The following is a 21,431-nucleotide window of genomic DNA, read 5'->3' as shown; positions in this document are numbered from 1 at the left end:
TCTGAAGAGCTTCCAGTACCCTTCTAGTCAGCCACAGGATTCACTCCTCCATGTCTCCATGATGCCAATCAGCTCACAGCACTGCAGCCATGCCAGCGTCTCCACTCCTCCTGCTTGGTGCCTGTGCTGGGTGAGCATTCGAGCTGGGTGCCCAGGGAAGCACTTGGAGCCCCTGATGCAGTACAGTGGTGCTGTGGCTGGGCTGATGGCTTCACCCCCTGCATGGTTGTGCCATTCCCAAGGCCATCTTTGCTTGACCTGATCTTATCCCCTTCCCCCTCCATGTGTACTTTAAAGTCTGCTCAATGAGCCCCTCCAACTCGTGACCCAGGATCCTTTATTCCCCCCCAGTCATCTGAACCCCCTCTGACCTTAGCAGCCCAGGTGGCAGTGCAGAGCTGCTCATGGTCGAAGAAGCCACCATTGGCACTGTCCTTTAAGCCAAGGACTTCTCAGGTCTGTGTTCCTGAGCCTCTCAGTATTTCCCTCCTGAAGGCAGCGAGGCAAAGGCCACCTGCGTGCTTGATCTTCAGAGCATCTGCTCCGGCGCCCTCTCGATCTTCTCTGGCCTTCTCTGCTCACCTTCACTGTGGCCAATACGCACGACCAGGAGTAGGGAATAATCTGAGGGCCTTCCTAGACGTGGGAATTTCCTACTAACATCCCCACCCTGGGCCCCAGGGACCCTGTGGGATGGGCCAGCTCAGCACATCAGCCCCTCTGCCCCCCTCAGCAGGAGAGGACCTCCAGCAGTAATGGTTCTCTTCCCCTTGGCAGAGGCAGTTGTGGCAGGTGGTGCTGCCTTCCTCTTGTCGCTCTTTGGGTGCATTATCACCTCTGTCCTCGTGTGGCTGCCCCTCGGGCACCAGACCCCCGTGCCTGTGGTGTGGGGGCAGCTGTGCCCGCGGGGGAGGCTGTGAGGGCAGCCACATGCTGCACTGGGCAGGGACTCGCTTCCCTTCCCGCTCACTGCCAGCTGCGGCTGCCACCTGAGCCAGCCAGGAGCCACCTGCGGCTCCAAAGGTCTCTCTCTGACTCACTGTGCCGCATCCCATCCTGCTCACCTGCTCTCCGAGCTCTGGCACCGCGCGGAGGAGCTCCTTCCCTCGGCTCCGCCTGCCGCGGGCGAGCTCTCTGCCGTCCTCCCGCACTGCTGGCACCGCTGGGCACACGCTAGGGCCTGGTGCCCGGGGGCACAGGCGGCTGCCCCGACGCTGGGTCTGGGTAGCTGCATCGGAGGTGGTGGTGGCAGCACACGAAGCCATTGCTGTCAGCTGGAGACCACTGCTGCTCCTGGGCACAGCAGGCAGAGTCTGTAGTCCCCAGAAGAGCCCCTTGCCAGCCTTTGTAGCCACCAGCCCCTTCCCTGATGTGGCCTCGCTGGATACCAGAGGTAGTCTTCTCGGCCCTCCTCTGCCTCTTCCCGCCAGAACTGCAGGCCACGCCCCGCCCCGCCCACTCCCATTGGCGCCATGCTCCAGGCACTGAGTCACTGCCACTCTGCGCAGGCGTCAGGAGCTCCCGGGGCCACCTCACTGCCATGTGCTCGAGAGCCCCATGGGAGACTGTGGCCCACGCCATGCCCATGGCCTCCCTGCAAAGCCAACCTCTCCTTCAGCCCAGCCACCCACCCACACCATGCCCATGGCCTCCCTGCAAAGCCAACCTCTCCTTCAGCCCAGCCATCGACCCACACCATGCCCATGGCCTCCCTGCAAAGCCAACCTCTCCTTCAGCCCACCCACCCAACCCACACCATGCCCACAGCCTCCCTGCAAAGCCAACCTCTCCTTCAGCCCACCCACCCAACCCACGCCATGCCCATGGCCTCCCTGCAAAGCCAACCTCTCCTTCAGCCCAGCCATCGACCCACACCATGCCCACGGCCTCCCTGCAAAGCCAACCTCTCCTTCAGCCCAGCCACCAACCCACACCATGCCCACTGCTTCCCTGCAAAGCCAACCTCTCCTTCAGCCCAGCCACCGACCCACGCCATGCCCACAGCCTCCCTGCAAAGCCAACCTCTCCTTCAGCCCAGCCACCGACCCACACCATGCCCATGGCCTCCCTGCAAAGCCAACCTCTCCTTCAGCCCAGCCACCGACCCACACCATGCCCACAGCCTCCCTGCAAAGCCAACCTCTCCTGCAGCCCAGCCACCGACCCACACCATGCCCACGGCCTCGCTGCAAAGCCAACCTCTCCTTCAGCCCACCCACCCAACCCACGCCATGCCCATGGCCTCCCTGCAAAGCCAACCTCTCCTGCAGCCCAGCCACCCAACCCACACCATGCCCACGGCCTCCCTGCAAAGCCAACCTCTCCTTCAGCCCAGCCACCCACACCATGCCCACTGCTTCCCTGCAAAGCCAACCTCTCCTTCAGCCCAGCCACCCACCCACACCATGCCCACGGCCTCCCTGCAAAGCCAACCTCTCCTTCAGCCCAGCCACCCGACCCATGGCAGCTTAGCACTTCCTGCTCCAGGCACCATGCCAGGGCTGCCCACGGATGGACAGAAGGATCGAAGGAAGGATGGAGGGAGGGATGGATGGATGGATGAGTGGATGGGTGGAAGGATGAATTGGTGGAGGGAGGGATGGATGGATGGAGGGAGGGATGGATGACTGGATGGATGGAAGGATGAGTGGAGGGAGGAAAGGATGCAGGGATGGAGGGATGGATGACTGGATGGATGGAAGGATGAGTGGAGGGAGGAAAGGATGCAGGGATGGAGGGATGGATGACTGGATGGATGGAAGGATGAGTGGAGGGAGGGAAGGATGGAGGGATGGATGGAAGGATGAGTGGATGGAGGGAGGGATGGATGGAGGGATGGAGGGATGGATGGATGGATGAGTGGATGGACAGATAAATGGAGGAATGGGTGCAGAGATGGAAGGATGAATGGATGGGTGGAAGGAAGGAAGACTTCTGACACTCAGCTGTTGACAATGACCATGAGTATTGGTCAGAGTGAAAGTCAGAGCGAAAGTCAGAGCTGCTTTCATGTCACTCAAGCACCCTTTGCTGCAGAGGCTCTGTTAGCTGCAAGTCTTCCACACAGCAGTTGGAAGTCAGTTGGAGCATAAACCCCATTAAAATGTCAGTGCATTCTGCTGGGCCTTTCTACGTGTGGCAGTACAGCCAAACCCCCTCCCTGCCCCCCACAAGGACGGGATGCAGGGCAAACAGCGAGGCTGGGATGAAGGGAGCCAGAGGAGAGATACCTCCCCCTCTGAAAGCTGTGGATGGGTGGATTGCACATGGGTCTTTCCCCCAAACCACGTCCTGCCAGGCACAGACTCCATGCAGGGTCAAGGCTGGGCATGTTTTGGGCATGTGTGGGTATGTTCCAGCAGAGAAGTGATGGTTACTTGTCCCAGCCTTTGTCTGGTGACAGTGCTGATGCAAATGAGCAGCTTGGATCAAAGAGGTGAGGTGCAGATAGCACAAGGCTCTTGCTCTTGGGTTTTTGCTCTCCACACATGTGCTGTATAAGCAGCAGAGCAAGCCAGGAAGATCTTCCTACAAGAAGAGACCAAAGAGGATTTCCCACAGTCAGCAAAGAGCACTCTGAGTAACTGATATATTCCTGAGGCCTCCAGGAGCTTCCTACCTCCTGTTCCTGGGGGCAACAGGCTGCCTTGGGATCTATCTTTTTCCAAATACACTTCCCAAATCATTTGTAGCCTTTCCTATACTGAGAAGGGAATTTCTCAACCTTGCTAACCTTTAGGAACTTTTGCACACAGTCAGGTGGGAGGCAGAGCCAAATGATAACTGATTTATATTTGCATTCATTTCTCTCCTTAGCAACTCTTTCTCTGCAGCGTTACAGAACTGCACTTCACCAGGCCATGCTGTGGGTCAGGGCTTCTGTCTGTTCAGGAAGGGCCAGCTCAGGATTCAGTCTCTAGAACATGCCTGCTTAACCCTGGCTTCATCCTGTCACTGCCTGGAGAGGCTTCTGGGAGCAAGCAGGAGCTGTGTGAAGCCCTCACTGACACTGGAACAGACTGGAGCAAGTTGATGACATAGGCCTGGAGCACAGAGACCCTGGCTTTGGAGCACACAGACACAGACTGTGGAGCACAGAGACCCTGGCTCTGGAGCACACAGACCCAGGCTGTGGAGCACACAGACCCAGGCTCCAGAGCACACAGACCCAGGCTCCAGAGCACACAGACCCAGGCTCCGGAGCACACAGACCCAGGCTCCGGAGCACACAGACCCAGGCTCCGGAGCACACAGACCCTAGTGCTGGAGCACACAGACCCAGGCTCCGGAGCACACAGACCCAGGCTCCGGAGCACACAGACCCAGGCTCCGGAGCACACAGACCCAGGCTCCGGAGCACACAGACCCTAGTGCTGGAGCACACAGACCCAGGCTCCGGAGCACACAGACCCTAGTGCTGGAGCACACAGACACAGGCTCCGGAGCACACAGACCCTAGTGCTGGAGCACACAGACCCAGGCTCCGGAGCACACAGACCCAGGCTCCGGAGCACACAGACACAGGCTCCGGAGCACACAGACCCTGGCTGGAGCACACAGACCCAAGCTGTGGAGCACACAGACCCAGGCTCTGGAGCACACAGACACAGGCTCTGGAGCACACAGACACAGGCTCCGGAGCACACAGACCCTAGTGCTGGAGCACACAGACACAGGCTCCGGAGCACACAGACCCTAGTGCTGGAGCACACAGACCCAGGCTCCGGAGCACACAGACCCAGGCTCCGGAGCACACAGACACAGGCTCCGGAGCACACAGACCCTGGCTGGAGCACACAGACCCAAGCTGTGGAGCACACAGACCCAGGCTCTGGAGCACACAGACACAGGCTCTGGAGCACACAGACACAGGCTCCGGAGCACACAGACCCAGGCTGGGAGCACACAGACCCAAGCTGTGGAGCACACAGACCCAGGCTCCGGAGCACACAGACCCTGGCTCCGGAGCACACAGACCCAGGCTCCGGAGCACACAGACCCAAGCTGTGGAGCACACAGACCCAGGCTCTGGAGCACACAGACACAGGCTGTGGAGCACACAGACACAGGCTCCGGAGCACACAGACCCAGGCTGGGAGCACACAGACCCAAGCTGTGGAGCACACAGACCCAGGCTCCGGAGCACACAGACCCAAGCTGTGGAGCACACAGACCCAGGCTCCGGAGCACACAGACCCTGGCTCCGGAGCACACAGACACAGGCTCTGGAGCACACAGACCCTGGCTCCGGAGCACACAGACCCAGGCTCCGGAGCACACAGACCCTGGCTCCGGAGCACACAGACCCAGGCTCCGGAGCACACAGACCCAGGCTCCGGAGCACACAGACCCAGGCTCCGGAGCACACAGACCCAGGCTCTGGAGCACACAGACCCTAGTGCTGGAGCACACAGACCCAGGCTCCGGAGCACACAGACCCAGGCTCCGGAGCACACAGACCCAGGCTCCGGAGCACACAGACCCTGGCTCCGGAGCACACAGACCCTGGCTCTGGAGCACACAGACCCTGGCTCTGGAGCACTCACACACAGTCTGGAGGTGTTGCCCACCTGTGTAGGGATGAGGACTACAAGGCCAAGGCGCAGCTGGAACTGCACTTGGAGGGGATGCAAAGAAAAGCAAGAAAGGCTTCTGCAGGGAGGGAAGCAGAAAAGAAAGGTTAGAGAGAGCAATAGTGAGGAACTGGGAACAAGGGATGAGGAGAGGGCTGAGATTCTCAACAGCCTTTTTGCTTCAGTCTCCATGACAAGCCCTCTCCTCATGGCTCCCATGGTGATGGCCTAGGAGCTGGAGACCTGGGAGACAAAGTCCCTCCCAGTGGAAGCGAAGGTCTGGGGTGTGAGCAGCTGAGGAACCTTAAGACAGATGCATGGGACCTGATGGGATGCACCCCAGAGTCCTGAGGGAATCAGCTGATGCAGCTGCCAAGCCTCTCTCTCTGATGCTGGAAGTCCTGGCAGGGACTGAAGAAAGGAAACCCTGCACCCACTGTTAGCAAGGGCACAGTCCCCCACAAGATCCTGCTGGCCAAGCTGGAGAGAGAGGAGTTTGCTGGGTGCACTGCTCACTGGGTAAGGAAGTGGCTGGATGGTGGCATCCAGAGGGTGCTGCTCAATGGCTTCAAGTCCTGCTGGAGAGCAGTGCCAAGTGGTGTCCCTCAGGGCTCTCTACTGGCACCTGTGCTGCTTGCTGTTTTCATCAGTGCTATGGGCAGTGACACTGAGTGCAGCATCAGCAGAGTGCAGATGATGCCAACCTGAGAGGTGCTGTTGATATGTGCCATGGAGGGTAGCAAAAACTCCCTAACAGGTCTCACGTCCTGCATGTTAGTGCCTCACATGAAGGCCAAAAGCATCATAAAACCAAAACAACCTTCCAGTCCCATGAGAAGTTGCCTCCCTAGTGAAGATAAGAGGCAAACATTGGCCACTGTTTTTCCAGCTGTCTGCCTTGGTTCCCATGCACGCCCAACACCTGGTGTGGGCCCAACGTGGGGTGGTCTCAGAAGCTGTTTTTGGTAAAAACTGTCCAGTTCTATGGGTTAATTATAATGGGTGCCAGTCTGTAAGGATAACATAAATTAGTCTGAACTGGTGGCTCACACCTCCTTAGAAACACCATACAACAGTCTGCCTGCCTGCGGCGGGAACTTTTGGCCTGCTCCGCTCGCTCGCCTGCCTGCCTGCCTCCTGCCTGCCTGTCTGCCTGCCTGCCTCCTGCCTGCCTGTCTGCCTCCTGCCTGCCTGCCTGCCTCCCGCCTGCCTGCCTCCTGCCTGTCTGCCTGCCTGCTGCCTGCCTGTCTGCCTGCGTGCTGCCTGCCTCCTGCCTGTCTGCCTGCCTCCAGCCTGCCTGCCTCCAGCCTGCCTGCCTCCAGCCTGCCTGCCTGCCTCCAGCCTGCCTGCCTCCAGCCTGCCTGCCTGCTTGCCGCCTGCCTGCCTCCAGCCTGCCTGCCTGCTTGCCACCTGCCTGCCTCCAGCCTGCCTGCCTGCCTCCTGCCTGCCTGCCTCCAGCCTGCCTCCAGCCAGCCTGCCTGCTGCCTGCCTCCTGCCTGCCTGCCTCCAGCCTGCCGGCCTGCCGCCTGCCTGTCTCCTGCCTGCCTGCCTGCCGGCCTCCAGCCTGCCTGCCTGCTGCCTGCCTGCCTCTTGCCTGCCTGCCTGCTTGCCGCCTGCCTGCCTGCCTCCTGCCTGCCTCCAGCCTGCCTGCCCGCCCCCTGCCTGCCTGCCTCCTGCCTGCCTCCTGCCTGGCTGTCTTGGGTTCAAATGCAGGTTCCCAGAGACTCTAATAAATTTAATAGACCCAATGACAATCTATAGACTTTATAGAGTGCCCTCCCCTCTTCCCCCTCCTTTCCCAAAGACAGAGAGAGAGATAAAGGTAGGGACACCCAAATAAATCAATCTCACTCGATTTGGAAGTTAAAAAGGAAAAGTTTAACAATAACTTAGAAAAGGGATTGGAGGTAGGGGAGTTTACAAAGGATAAGGAAGGGAAAAGAGCAAAATACAACAAGGGATGGATACAACCCGAGCTGTGTGATGGTGTCTCTGCCTCCTGGCTGCCACGGGGTGTGCTGGTATGCAGTGTGAGTGTGTGTGCCAAGAGGGAGCGAAGGAAAGAGAGGAAGAGACAGGGAGCTCCTGTCTCTTTTATACCACAGGAAGAGGGGGGAGTGGGCTAACCATCACCTGGAGTGTGGCCCACCCCTGGAGAGGGGCCAAGACCCCCAGGGTCAGGTTCAGGGTCACTCCCCCAGGAGTGTTAACCCTATACACTCCCGCTCCAGACCAGCCTGCTCCAATACAAAGGGCGTAGCGGATGAGCTGCCCGCTTGGGCCCGCTGCTGCCAGAGGAAGGGACACTGCCCAAAGCTTCCAATCCAGCTGAACTCAACTGCCTAACAGTGAGCAGCGCAACGGACTCTTACCTACAGCCTGAACAACTTCCAAGACTCAAAAACCTCTAAAAATCACAGGCTCTCTTTATTTGCCATTTCCTGAAACGTTACTCTGCAACCTCCTACCAAAGAGCTCACCTGGGTGATCTGGTTCTGGGAGGGGATCTCCGTGTCTGAGCAATACATCACTTGAGCTTTACACGTTAGCCTCGTGTGTCTTCCCCACAGTCCTCCCAAACTGCCTTCCACGACAATATGCCAGAGGGACACAGCAGCCACAGGCCTGCAGAGACAGGACAAGAGGCAATGGCTTCAGAGTAGAGAAGAGCAGATTTAGATTGGACATTAGGAACAGGTTCTTTACAATGAGGATAGTGGAATGCTGCAAGAGATCACCCAGTGAGGTAGCTGAAGCTCCACCCTTGAAGACCATAGAGTAGAATCATAGAATCAACCAGGCTGGAAGAGAGCTCCAAGCTCCTCCAGCCCAACCTAGCACCCAGCCCTGCCCAACCAACCAGACCATGGCACTAAGTGCCCCAGCCAGGCTTGGCTGCAACACCTCCAGCCACAGCCACTCCACCACCTCCCTGGGCAGCCCATTCCAATGCCAATCACTCTCTCTGACAACAACTTCCTCTTAACATCCAGCCTGAACCTCCCCTGGCACAGCTTGAGGCTGTGTCCCCTTCTTCTGGTGCTGGCTGCCTGGCAGCAGAGCCCAACCCCACCTGGCTACAGCCTCCCTGCAGGCAGCTGCAGGCAGCAATGAGCTCTGCCCTGAGCCTCCTCTGCTGCAGGCTGCACCCCCCCAGCTCCCTCAGCCTCTCCTCACAGGGCTGTGCTCCAGGCCCCTCCCCAGCCTTGCTGCCCTTCTCCAAACACCTTCCAGCACCTCAACAGCTCTCTGCAACGGAGGAGCCCAGAACAGGGCACAGTTATTCACAGATATCCCAGGTGAGGCTCAGCAGGAGTCTGGGCAACCTGATCTAGTAGAGGCTGTCCCTGCTGACTGCAGGAGGGGTTGGACTGGATGAGCTTCAGAGGTTCCTTCCAGCCCATTCTGTGATTCTCTGATTACAGAGCTGTGCACCTCCAACAGCAGGTTACAAAGGACCACTGAGTGACTCAAAGTTCTCAGTGTAAAGGCCTGCACTGCACTTGCCTGCTCTCCCACCCTGCTGACAACTCTTCTTGGAGCTAAGGAGCAGAAGGCAGTGGGCACAAGCTGCAGGAAGGAAAACCCCATCTGGGCAGAGGGGAAAAGGTGGTGGAGACTCCACATTTTGAGCCTTGCAAAATTTGGCTGGGTGATGTCCTGCACAGCCTGATAGCATTTTTAGACACAGGACCCCACCAAAGCCAAGCCCCAGGGCAGGGCCATGATGATGAGGAGCAGAAAAGGGAGATGGTGGTTGTCACACTTGAATAACCCCCTGGGCAGAGAGCAAGCCTGGACACTGCAGCTGCTACCACTGCCCTTTGCTGAGGGACAGGAGGGAGGCTCAGCTCTGTCACCCCCACTCTAACCTAGCAGCAGCTCTGGGCAACCTGTTCCAGTGTCTCTCCACCCTGGCTGTAACCAATTTCCTCCTAATCTCCAGCCTCCATCTCCCCTCTTCACCTTTCAATCCATTGCCCCTTGGCCTAGCACCAAAGGCCCTTGTCAGAAGCCCCCCCCCCAGCTTTCTTGCAGGCCCTCTTCAGGCACTGGGCAGCCTATGCCCATGTCCTGGGCACGATGCTCGCCATGTGTCCAGTGCTGTGCTGGGCACTGCCCATACATTATTGAAGGCTCCCTAACACTCTTAGCTGTTGAGCTTTGTCTGTTTCTCTGTGTCAGCATCTTGGCTTGCATCAGCCATGAGTGTGGCCAGCAGCAGCAGGCACGGATCTTGGCCCCGTGCTGGCCACTGGTGAGACCACACCTGGAGTACTGGCTTGGGCCAAAGGGCAAGGGCATCGAGGTGCTGGAGCTGCTGCTGGAGCTGCTGGAGAGAAGGGCAAGGACGCTGGGGAAGGGTCTGGAGCATCTGAGGGAGCAGGGGGCCTGCAGTCTGGAGAAGAGAAGCCTGAGGGGAGGCCTCATTGCTCTCTACAGCTCCCTTACAGGAGGCTGCAGACAGGTGGGGGCAGCTGCTCCTCTTAGGGAACAAGGGATAGGACGAGACGAAGTGGCCTGAAATGGTGCCAGGGCAGGTTGTGGTTGGCTCTTAGAAAGCTTTCTCCGCAGCAAGGGTCGCGGGGAAGTGGCCGAGGCTGCCCCGGGCGGCAGCAGAGTGCCCACCCCCGGGGGCAGCCAACAGACGCCTGCCAGAGCAGCCCAGGGCAGAGTGCCCACCCCCGCAGGAGCCAACAGACGCCTGCCAGAGCAGCCCAGGGCAGAGTGCCCACCCCCGGGGCAGCCAACAGACGCCTGCCAGAGCAGCCCAGGGCAGAGTGCCCACCCCCGCAGGAGCCAACAGACGCCTGCCAGAGCAGCCCAGGGCAGAGTGCCCACCCCCGGTGGAGCCAACAGACGCCTGCCAGAGCAGCCCAGGGCAGAGTGCCCACCCCCGCAGGAGCCAACAGCCGCCTGCCAGAGCAGCCCAGGGCAGAGTGCCCACCCCCGGGGCAGCCAACAGACGCCTGCCAGAGCAGCCCAGGGCAGAGTGCCCACCCCCGCAGGAGCCAACAGACGCCTGCCAGAGCAGCCCAGGGCAGAGTGCCCACCCCCGGAGGAGCCAACAGACGCCTGCCAGAGCAGCCCAGGGCAGAGTGCCCACCCCCGCAGGAGCCAACAGACGCCTGCCAGAGCAGCCCAGGGCAGAGTGCCCACCCCCGGAGGAGCCAACAGACGCCTGCCAGAGCAGCCCAGGGCAGAGTGCCCACCCCCGCAGGAGCCAACAGACGCCTGCCAGAGCAGCGCAGGGCAGGCTCCCACCGGCGCCGTCAGCGCCTGCCTCGTCCCTGTGCTGCCCACGGGGACACGACCGCAGCCCACAACAAAGATGGCGCCAGGCGGCGCGGAGTCAGGACGTCACTTCCGCCCGTCCCGCAGCCCCGCCCTCCACCGCTCCCGCCGCTGCGCATGCGCGGTGCGGGCCGCGGGGGGCGGCAGTGGCGCTGGGGCGGCGCTGAGGGAGCCTCGGTTGTGCTCCGCCGCCCTTGGCTGCCGCCTGCACGGGCAGCGTGGAGCCGTTTGGGTCGGAGCACTCCTTGGAGAGCATTGAGGCAGCAGCTGTGCAGCCCTGCCGGGGCTGGGGCCGACGATGTCCCTCAGCACCTGCGGCTGTCTGCGGCTTTGGAAGCCGAGCAGGGATGGGGACTCAGCTCCCTCCCAGGGCAGCCTCTGCCGGTGCCTGAGAAGCCTTTCGGGGCCAAGGTTTCTGTTAATGCCCAACCTAAACCTGCCCTGGTACAGCTTGAGAAGGCCAAGGGCACCCTGGGGCAGGTGAAGAAGACTCTGGCTGGCAGACTGAGGGAGGGTTTGCTCCCCCTCTCCTCTGCCCTACAGGCCAGTCAGCCCCTCTGCGGGCACATCCCTGCCGCAGTGCTCCCTGGCTGGGAGGAGCTTCTCTCCTGTGTGCTCTTGGTTCCATGCAAAGCTGTCCCTGCACAGCACTTTGTGCTCTGCGGCAGCAGGAGGCAGCAGGGGCAGCTGCCAGGAGCAGCACCCAGGAGCTGCCAGAGCCCTGCTGAGCCCCAGAGCAGAGGCAGGCAGCTGCAAAGGACAGCAGGCAGGCCGGGGGCACACCTGCCATGCTGACCCAGCCCAAGCATTGCCCTTGCCCCAGAGCTCTGTCCCCTGTGCTCCTTGCAGAGTGGGGATGGGGCTGTGGAGCCTGCAGAGCTGGGCTGGCCTGCAGAGCCCACTGTCCTTGGCAGGGCTGGCACCCTGCAGGCCCTGTGGGGGAGACTCGGCCCTGTGAAGCAGGGGGGGCAGATGTGGCTCCTCCACGCTGCGGGAGGCTGTGCATGGCTCCTGTGCTCTCCCGGAGCTACGGATCCTGGAGGCCTGGCTGGGCTCTAGAGCCCAGAGCAAGGAGGAGCCCATGGAGCCTATGGAGGCTGTGGGCAAAAGCCTCCCTCAGCCCCTCCTGCACCCTGCCTTCGTCTGGCATCCCAGGGAGCTCCTGAGCCTCCCCTCTGCACAGCACACGCAGGGAAGTCCTTGCGAGCCGCTGGAGCTGAATTTCCCCCTGGAAGCGAAGTCTGCAGCTGCAGTGTGCAGCAGGACCCCCAAGGGGCAGCAGTGTCGTGTGCTGCAGAGCTGCTGGCCTGGCAGCTGCAGTGAGGACAAGCAGAGCTAACAGCTCTCCAAACCTTTATTTCTCTCCCCTTGGAACAGAAGCTGCACAGCTCAGGGCCCTTTCTTCCTGCCCAGCACATGGGCTGTCCCTGAGAAGGGAATGAACTGGCTTCTGCTTCCAGCTTCCTCCTGGAGAGAGGGCAGAGGGAGAGAGGTTGTCAGCTGCTTGCTCCCTGCCTGGGCCTGAGGGAAGCTGAGCCACTGGTGCCAGGAATGTGGCAGCGGCGCAGCAAGGGGCTGTGGCCTTGGGCAGCAGCTGTCAGGCTCCAGCTCTGTGCACAGAGGGGCAGGGTTCTCCTCTCCTCACCTCTCGAGCCTCTCTCTCGGCTGCTGGCTGAGAGGCTGCACTTCCTCAGCTGTTGCCATGCTGGGGCTCTTGGTAGCCCAGAGCAGAGGCTGCATTTCCTCTGCTGTTGCCATGCTGGGGCTCTTGGTAGCCCAGAGCAGAGGCTGCACTTCTTCTGCTGTTGCCATGCTGGGGCTCTTGGTAGCCCAGAGCAGAGGCTGCACTTCTTCTGCTGTCTCCCTACTGGGGCTCTTGGTAGCCCAAAACAGAGGCTGCCCTTCCTCTACTGTTGCCATGCTGAGGCTCTTGCCCAGAGCAGTGCCTGCACTTGTTCTGCTGTCTCCCTGCTGCTGGGACTCTTAGTAGCCCAGAGCAGAGGCTGCACTTCTTCTGCTGTCTCCCTGCTGGGGCTCTTGGTAGCCCAGAACAGAGGCACCATTTCCTCTGCGGACTCCCTGCTGCTGGGGCTCTTGGTAGCCCAGAGCAGAGGCTGCAGTTCCTCTGCTGACTCCCTGCTGCTGGGGCTCTTGGTAGCCCAGAGCAGAGGCTGCAGTTCCTCTGCTGACTCCCTGCTGCTGGGGCTCTTGGTAGCCCAGAGCAGAGGCTGCCCTTCCTCTACTGTTGCCATGCTGAGGCTCTTGCCCAGAGCAGAGGCTGCACTTTCTCTACTGTTGCCATGCTGAGCCTCTTGCCCAGAGCAGAGGCTGCACTTTCTCTGCTGTCTCCCTGCTGGGGCTCTTGGTAGCCCAGAGCAGAAGCTGCACTTTCTCTGCTGTCTCCACTCTCAGCCCCACAAAAAGTCAGGATGAGCCAAGGGACCTGGATACATCTGTTCAGGGGGGAGCTTGGGGGCAATGGGACACAGGACCCCACCAAAGACAAGCCCCAGGGCAGGGTCATGACGATGAGGAGCCTCATTGCTCTCTACTGCTCCCTGAGAGGAGGCTGGAGGCAGGTGGGAGCAGCTTCTTGTCTTAGGGAACAAGGGATGGGATGAGAGGCAGTGGCCTGAAATGGTGCCAGGGCAGGCTGTGGTTGGCTCTTAGGAAAGCTTTCTCTGCTGCAAGGGTCTCAGGGATGTGCCCCATGCACTTAGTCCCAAACCAGCACACCCGATCAAAGCGGCTCCTGCTCGCCACGGGGCTGGAGGAGGAGAGCGACCTGGGCTGGCCCTGAGTGTGTAAAGAGACAGCAGTTATGGGATGGAATAACAATTTTCTAGTGCAGAGAGGATTTTTAATGCTGTAGTTCCCATCCTGGGGCACCTTCCATGTCTGCTTCCATCTCCTCAGCACTCTTCTCCTTCACATCAACTTCCACTTCCTCTGCCCTGGCAGGCTTCAGCTTGACTTGGCACCTCCCAAGCAAAAGGCAAGCAGGAAAGTGCATTGCCTCTGCCCTGGGCAGCCCAGCAGACCTCTGAGCTCCTCCTTCCTCCTGCTCCAGTGCCCACAGCTCCGACAAAGCTGGCAGCAAAGGCAGGGATGTGGCCCTTGGCCCAGGCAGCAGCCCCTGGCCCAGCAGAGCTGAGGCTTCTGAGCAGCTCAGCTGTGGCTTGGGCCTTGTCCTGGCAGGCACTGGATGTGCCACAGCCCTGGCACACGCTGGGCACGGCAGCACTCTGCTGCCAGCACTGAGCCCACCTGGCCTTAGGGTTCCACTTGGGTTGCTGAGCCCCAAGAAGTGGCTGCAGCGGCAGGAGCAGGCTGCTTTGCTTGCTGAGTTCAGCTCAGCCTGCCTCTGGGCAGCTGCTACCCGTGAGGGTGCAGGGGGAGACCTCACAGCTGACTCTGGTGCCATGCTGGGCAGATCCTCCTTGGGGGCTCTGCTTCGGGCACCGGGTGTTGAGGTGGCTTCTGCTGCCTCTGCCCTGCTCACTGAAATGCCAAAGCAAACAGGGAGCCCCTGGCCAGGAGGCTGGCAGAGATGGCAGCAGGAGCCAGTGCAGTGTGGTGCTTCCAGCTGCCATGCTCCTGAGGGACTGGCCTGCTGCAGCTGTCCTGCCTCCCTTTGGCCCGGGCAAGACCTGGGGATGGGTTGGGCACTGTGCCCCATGCACTCTGCCAGGGAGGCTCAGGCAAAGGGGCACTGGCCTCAGCTGCCCTTGGGAACGCTCTGGGCTCTGCTGGCTGCTGCCCGTCCTCACATCTTTCCCTGCTGCCAGGAGGAGGCCCTGCCTGCTGCTCCTGCCTGCTGCTGCTGCCTGCTGCTGCTGCCGCCTGCTGCTCCTGGCTGCTGCTGCTGCCTGCTGCTCCTGGCTGCTGCAGGATGCTGGGCAGGGCTGGAGCCTGGCACCTCTTGTTCCTCTGGCATCTCTCTGCCATCGCCGCAAGTCTCTTGGGGCACTGCAGTTGTCTGGGCCTGGGGCCCTGGGTGCAGTCCAAGACTGCCCTGACCCCCCAGAGTCCCTGGCAAGTGCAGCTCTGACCTGGGTGGTTTTTGGGGGCATTTATGCACCCCTAGGCCTTGGTGAAGTCAGTGCCACCGAGACCTGGACTGGCAGCAGATGACCCAAGCCAAGGCTGGGCAGAGTATGGGGAACAGGAGCCTGTCTGGGAGGGGCCCTGGTCCTCCTCCCTTGGCTCCTCTCCATTCTGATGGCAGCCCAGCAGACCTGTGGCACAGGGGTCTTGGCACCCATGCCCTCTTTTGGTGCCTGGTGACAGCCATGGAGCAATGGGGCCCTGGGCTCATTGCCCACAGGAGCTGGCAGGGTTTGGGTGGCTGCTTTGCCAGCAGCACCCAGTGGCAGCGCCAGGCCTGTGTCTGCAGCCACCTCCTCCTGTTCAGGGCTTTCTTCATTGGTTGCTGGGCTGAGTGGTCCTGATCCCTGCCCCCGTGGAGCCCTGGGCACAGCCCCCAACCCCAGGCCTGCCTTGGCACCCAGAAGCTGCTTACACTGTGCCTGTGGCTCAGGAGCTCTATGCTGCACTGCAGGGAGGGGTGAGACCCTGGGTGCCAGCCTGGAAAGGGGCACTGGAGGCACCAGCTCAGGCTGCAGACAGGACTCAGCTGCTGCCAGCAGGCATCCCTGTGGCAGGGGCCCAGGGCACTCAGGGCTCCCAGCCTCCCAGGTTGCCCAGAGGACAGTCCCCACCTCATGCCATCCCCAGGTGCCTGCTGCAGCCTGCCCAGGCAGCTGGGGGGTGCCCAGCTCTGGCAGTGCAATCTTCCTCTTTCTCTGAGGGCCCCTGGTGAAAGGAGACAGAAAGAGAGCAGGGAAGGTGCTGGGAGAGGTGAGAAGGGCTGGGGCTGGGCTGGAGGCAGCGGAGCAGAGGGCAAGGGCTGGGCTAGGAGCAGGAGCCAAGGGCTGCACGGGCAGCAGGGCAGAGAGGCTGTGCTGTGCCCCTTGCCAGGTGCTGGCAGGTGCAGCTGGCCAGGGGAGTCTGTTAGTGTCTGGGCAGTGGGGGCTGGGCACTACACCCCAGGGGCCTGCAGCTTCATGGGCACCTTTGGGGAACTTTGACTGGAGCCTCCAGAAGAATTCCAGGCACTTTTGTGGTGTCATGGAAGGGTTTGTGTCCAGGAGGGCTTGGGCAGTGGGGCAGGGGCTGTGGCACAGCTCATGCTTAAGAGACTTCCAGAAGCTTCCTCCACTCCAGGCTGGACCTGCCTCTGGCCAAGGCCAAGCCAGTCAGCCCCTCTGAGGGGACATCCCTGCCGCAGTGCTCCCTGGCTGGGAGGAGCTTCTCTCCTGTGTGCTCTTGGTTCCATGCAAAGCTGTCCCTGCACAGCACTTTGTGCTCTGCGGCAGCAGGAGGCAGCAGGGGCAGCTGCCAGGAGCAGCACCCAGGAGCTGCCAGAGCCCTGCTGAGCCCCAGAGCAGAGGCAGGCAGCTGCAAAGGGCAGCAGGCAGGCCGGGGGCACACCTGCCATGCTGACCCAGCCCAAGCATTGCCCTTGCCCCAGAGCTCTGTCCCCTGTGCTCCTTGCAGAGTGGGGATGGGGCTGTGGAGCCTGCAGAGCTGGGCTGGCCTGCAGAGCCCACTGTCCTTGGCAGGGCTGGCACCCTGCAGGCCCTGTGGGGGAGACTCGGCCCTGTGAAGCAGGGGGGGCAGATGTGGCTCCTCCACGCTGCGGGAGGCTGTGCATGGCTCCTGTGCTCTCCCGGAGCTACGGATCCTGGAGGCCTGGCTGGGCTCTAGAGCCCAGAGCAAGGAGGAGCCCATGGAGCCTATGGAGGCTGTGGGCAAAAGCCTCCCTCAGCCCCTCCTGCACCCTGCCTTCGTCTGGCATCCCAGGGAGCTCCTGAGCCTCCCCTCTGCACAGCACACGCAGGGAAGTCCTTGCGAGCCGCTGGAGCTGAATTTCCCCCTGGAAGCGAAGTCTGCAGCTGCAGTGTGCAGCAGGACCCCCAAGGGGCAGCAGTGTCGTGTGCTGCAGAGCTGCTGGCCTGGCAGCTGCAGTGAGGACAAGCAGAGCTAACAGCTCTCCAAACCTTTATTTCTCTCCCCTTTGAACAGAAGCTGCACAGCTCAGGGCCCTTTCTTCCTGCCCAGCACATGGGCTGTCCCTGAGAAGGGAATGAACTGGCTTCTGCTTCCAGCTTCCTCCTGGAGAGAGGGCAGAGGGAGAGAGGTTGTCAGCTGCTTGCTCCCTGCCTGGGCCTGAGGGAAGCTGAGCCACTGGTGCCAGGAATGTGGCAGCGGCGCAGCAAGGGGCTGTGGCCTTGGGCAGCAGCTGTCAGGCTCCAGCTCTGTGCACAGAGGGGCAGGATTCTCCTCTCCTCACCTCTCGAGCCTCTCTCTCGGCTGCTGGCTGAGAGTCCCTCATGAACGTGATCCGTCCAATCTGGAAATTGTAGTTGGGAATTCCTCTGCAAAAGAAGCACAAAAACAGCATGGAAGGAGGAAGCTGAGAGCAGCTGAGCACAGTGAGAAACCACAGCTCTGCACAGGGCCCCTGAGCCTGAACTGAGAGGTTTCCTCCCAGGCAAAACCTGCACCTGGCCTGGCTTTGCTTAGGCACCCAATGAGGAAATGTTTCCCTCTCCACCCAGTGTCCCTGTCCAAGCTGGCAGGGGTTTGTGCACCACTTGCTGCAGCTCCTCAGCCCAGGCTGGACCTGCTGCCTTGGCTTCTGCAGATACCAGCTGGCTGAGAGAGCTCTGGCAGCAGCATGAACTCAGCATCTGCCCCTGAAGGAGCTGGGCATGTGCCAGGCAGCCCAGCAGTGACCCTTCTCTCGCTGAGAGCTGAGCCAAATGGACATACCTTCGGCTGGCTGCTGCAGCTGGACGAGGCTCAGCATCTTCCTCCTGCTCCCTGACATCCAGCCTGTGGCCACGGCCAGAAAATGCCTGTGTAGACACAAGGAGGTTTCATGTACCCAGAGCTTGTCTGAAAGCCAAGGGGCTGCTGTGCTCTAACTCCTTGCTACCATCTGCACTCCATTCTCAGAGTCACCAACTTGCTCTTTAGGCTCTCCACAAGCTGATGGCCACTGGCTGCAGCCATCTTTCAGGTTCCTGTCTCTGGACTGCCCCCCTTAAGGCCACCAAAAGTCAGAGTCCTTCTGGCTGGAAGCACCAAAGGCATTTGCAGATCCTGGCCAGTGAGGCCAGCAGCAGCTCCCAGAGCAGCTCCCAGCATTCTGCATTGTCTGGATCAACTTCAGCATCTGACAACATTCTGAACACAGCAGCAGTAGAGGACTTAGGCCAAGTCTAGTGCCACTGCCACATGCACTGGGGCCTGCTGCAGCATCCTCGGAGGGATCTAGTGCCTGGTGTTCCTGTGGGCACATGCAGAGCACATGCAGACAGCCTCACCTGCTTGCCAGCAGACAGAGCTCTACAGGAGCCCTTCTCAAAAGAGCAGTTGGTAAGCAACCACCTCCCAAGGAAGCCCAGCAGGAGCTTCGGGCAGGCAAGGTTAGCCTTCAGAAACTGTTAGCAAGAGAAAGGCTGCTGGAGCTCAGTGCTCCCCCACAAGCAAGGCTGACTTGTACAGACTGTGGGTCTGAAGAGCAGAGGCTGCACGGCCTCTGCTGTCTCCACACTGGACCTCTTGGTAGCCCAGAGCAGAAGCTGCACTTCCTCTGCTGTGCCCATGCTGGGGCCCTTGGTGGCCCAGAGGAGCAACAAAACCTGCCTTTAACAGCAGCATGACAAGAAGCATGGCTGCTCTGTTCCTTCTCAGCAGCAGCTGTGTCACTGCTCATCAAGCTGCCACACACTGGCACTCCCCTGGGATCAGCAGAGCCCTGAGGTCTGCTTGTTCAGCAACGTTTGAACTGGGAAGGGTACAAACCAAGCCTCCCAGGAAGGAGCCTGAGCAGTGAATGGAGCAGAGCAGCAAAACAGCCCCCACAATATCCTTGGAGCTTGAGTCAAGGCAGGGCTGTTAAATCGGGCCCAGGTGATGTACCAGGCTGAGCCCAAGCATCCAGTTCTGGCCACTAGAGCCACCTGGTGGGACCTGGGGTGCAGCTTAGGACCGCAGGGCTGTGCTTGCAAAGGAACAGGAGGGACTCCCCAGGGAATCATCTCCCTCATCCCATCCGATCTGCCCGTGGCAGAGCTGGCCTTGTGCCAAAGGAAGGCTCTGCTGAAGGACTGCGGTGCCTGCGCCCTGGGCATGCCTCCCGTGCGGCTGCAAGCTGAGAGCTCTCACCTGGCTCCGGCGCCCTGCTGGACGCTTTCTCCTCCTTGGGCCCTCCGCTTCAGCCAGGGGCTGCTGAGGTGGCTCCTCCTGCCGCTGCTCTGCACCCGCTGAAACGGCAGAGCACACTGGTAGCCCACGGCAAGGCCGGCAGAGATGGCAGCAGGAGCTGGCACAGTGTGGCCTGCTGCAGCTGCCCTGCCTCCCTTTGGCCCGGGCAGGACCTGGGGATGGGTTGGGCACTGTGCCCCATGCACTCTGCCAGGGAGGCTCAGGCAAAGGCGCACTGGCTCCAGCTGCCCGCGGGAAGGCTCTGGGCTCACCTGGCTGCTGCCCGTCCTCACGTCTTTGCCTCCTGCTAGGGGGAGGCCCTGCCTGCTGCTGCTGCCTGCTGCTGCTGCCTGCTGCAGGACGCTGGGCAGGCCTGGGCCGGGGCCTCTTGCTCCTCTGGCGTCCGTCTGCCATGGCCGCAAGTCGCTGGCAACACCGCTGATGCCTGGGCCTGGGGACCTCGGTGCAGTGCAGGACTGCCCTGACCCTCCAGCGTCCCTGGCAAGTGCACCACTGACCTGGGCAGTGTCCGGGGGCATTTATGCACCCCAGGCCTTTGTGATGTCACAATCACCCCAGGCTGCTGCCGTGGCCCTGGGCGCTTAGAGTCCATCCTGCCAACATGGTGGCACCGCATGCAGATGGCAGAGAGAGGGACCTGGGCTGCAACGGGGCTGTCACTCCAGAATTCCCTCGGGACAAGAGGAATATGCAGGTGCAGCTGCACCTGGGGAGGGTGCCAGTGGGCGCAGGAGTCTGCAGCAGCTTGGCTCGCCCTTTGCAGCTGCCTGCCTCTCTGCCCTGCTGCCCGTGCAGCCCTTGGCTCCTGCTCCTAGCCCAGCCCTCGCCATCTGCTCCGCTGCCTCCAGCCCCAGCCCTTCTCACCTCTCCCAGCACCTTCCCTGCTCTCTTTCTGTCTCCTTTCACCAGGGGCCCTCAGAGAAAGAGGAAGATTGCACTGCCAGAGCTGGGCACCCCCCAGCTGCCTGGGCAGGCTGCAGCAGGCACCTGGGGATGGCATGAGGTGGGGACTGTCGTCTGGGCAACCTGGGAGGCTGGGAGCCCTGAGTGCCCTGGGCCCCTGCCACAGGGATGCCTGCTGGCAGCAGCTGAGTCCTGTCTGCAGCCTGAGCTGGTGCCTCCAGTGCCCCTTTCCAGGCTGGCACCCAGGGTCTCAGCCCTCCCTGCAGTGCAGCACAGAGCCCCTGAGCCACAGGCACAGTGTAAGGAGCTTCTGGGTGCCAAGGCAGGCTTGTCAGTGCCCAGGACCCCACAGGGGCAGCGAGCAGGACTCTCACCCCTACGTCTGTGATATGGCAGATCCAGCAGTGTGTGAAGAAAGACCTGAACAGGACGTTGTGGGTGCAGAAACAGACCTGGCACTGCCAGTGGGTGCTCGTAGCAAAGGAACTACCCAACCCCTAGCCAGCTCCTGTTGGGATCGTTTCCAGGGCCCCCTCTTGCCAGCAGAGGATCGGAGGCATGGGCGCTGAGCGCTCGGTCCTGTAGGTGTGTGGCTGGTGAGGGCAGGGCCAGTGCGCCTGCCTGCTGGGTTTACGGCTTAGGGGCTGCCGCCTCAGGCTCCGGCGTGAACACCAAATGGAGGTGGAAATGGAAGACCAAAAGGAGGTGGAAATGGAGGATGAGGCGGAGAGGGGAAGGGACAGTGAAGGGGTCGGGCCCGAGGGGAGGGGCGGGGAGAGAAGGGAAGGGGCGGAGCTAGATGGGAAGGGGCGGAGCGAGAGGGGAAGGGGCCGGGCCCGAGGGGAGGGTCCGAGCGCAGGGAAGGGGCCGGGCCCGAAGGAAGGGGCCCGGAGGGAGGGTGCGAAGGGAGGGTCCGAGCGCAGGGAAGGGGCCGGGCCCGAAGGAAGGGGCCCGGAGGGAGGGTGCGAAGGGAGGGTCCGAGCGCAGGGAAGGGGCCGGGCCCGAAGGAAGGGGCCCGGAGGGAGGGTGCGAAGGGAGGGTCCGAGCGCAGGGAAGGGGCCGGGCCCGAGGGGAGGGTCCGAGGGCCGGGAAGGGGCCGGGCCCGAGGGGAGGGTCCGAGCGCAGGGAAGGGGCCGGGCCCGAGGGGAGGGTCCGAGGGCAGAGAAGAGGCCGGGCCCGAGGGGAGGGTCCGAGGGCCGGGAAGGGGCCGGGCCCGAGGGGAGGGTCCGAGGGCAGAGAAGAGGCCGGGCCCGAGGGGAGGGTCCGAGGGCCGGGAAGGGGCCGGGCCCGAGGGGAGGGTCCGAGGGCCGGGAAGGGGCCGGGCCCGAGGGGAGGGTCCGAGGGCAGGGAAGGGGCCGGGCC

The 21,431-nt window shown here is 61.6% G+C and overlaps 1 protein-coding gene and 1 long non-coding RNA gene across 3 annotated transcripts; both read right to left on the bottom strand.

The window, feature by feature from the left end:
* Positions 1-2,987: 2,987 nt before the first annotated feature.
* LOC135188351 (uncharacterized) lies at positions 2,988-10,911 on the bottom strand. 2 transcript variants are annotated; one of them, XR_010307670.1, is made up of 3 exons: positions 10,839-10,911; positions 8,054-8,198; positions 2,988-3,528 (listed from the first exon to the last, which is right to left on the bottom strand). It is a non-coding gene; the product is annotated as an uncharacterized LOC135188351 (long non-coding RNA). The 2 variants fall into 2 exon arrangements; XR_010307669.1 differs by lacking the exon at positions 10,839-10,911 and adding an exon at positions 10,257-10,316.
* A 6,016-nt stretch (positions 10,912-16,927) lies between these two features.
* On the bottom strand, positions 16,928-19,559 carry LOC135188091 (ubiquitin recognition factor in ER-associated degradation protein 1-like). The gene is made up of 5 exons (XM_064167317.1): positions 19,418-19,559; positions 19,107-19,204; positions 17,706-17,791; positions 17,224-17,308; positions 16,928-17,045 (listed from the first exon to the last, which is right to left on the bottom strand). Exons 1-5 carry the CDS (start codon positions 19,557-19,559, stop codon positions 16,968-16,970), a joined length of 489 nt encoding a protein of 162 aa, XP_064023387.1. The 3' UTR covers positions 16,928-16,967.
* Between the last annotated feature and the right edge of the window lie 1,872 nt (positions 19,560-21,431).

The sequence above is a fragment of the Pogoniulus pusillus genome, chromosome 29, assembly GCF_015220805.1.
Source record: "Pogoniulus pusillus isolate bPogPus1 chromosome 29, bPogPus1.pri, whole genome shotgun sequence".
Lineage (NCBI taxonomy): Eukaryota > Metazoa > Chordata > Aves > Piciformes > Lybiidae > Pogoniulus > Pogoniulus pusillus.
Note: the sequence above shows the minus strand (reverse complement) of the source record. Positions and strands in the feature narration are given on the sequence as shown.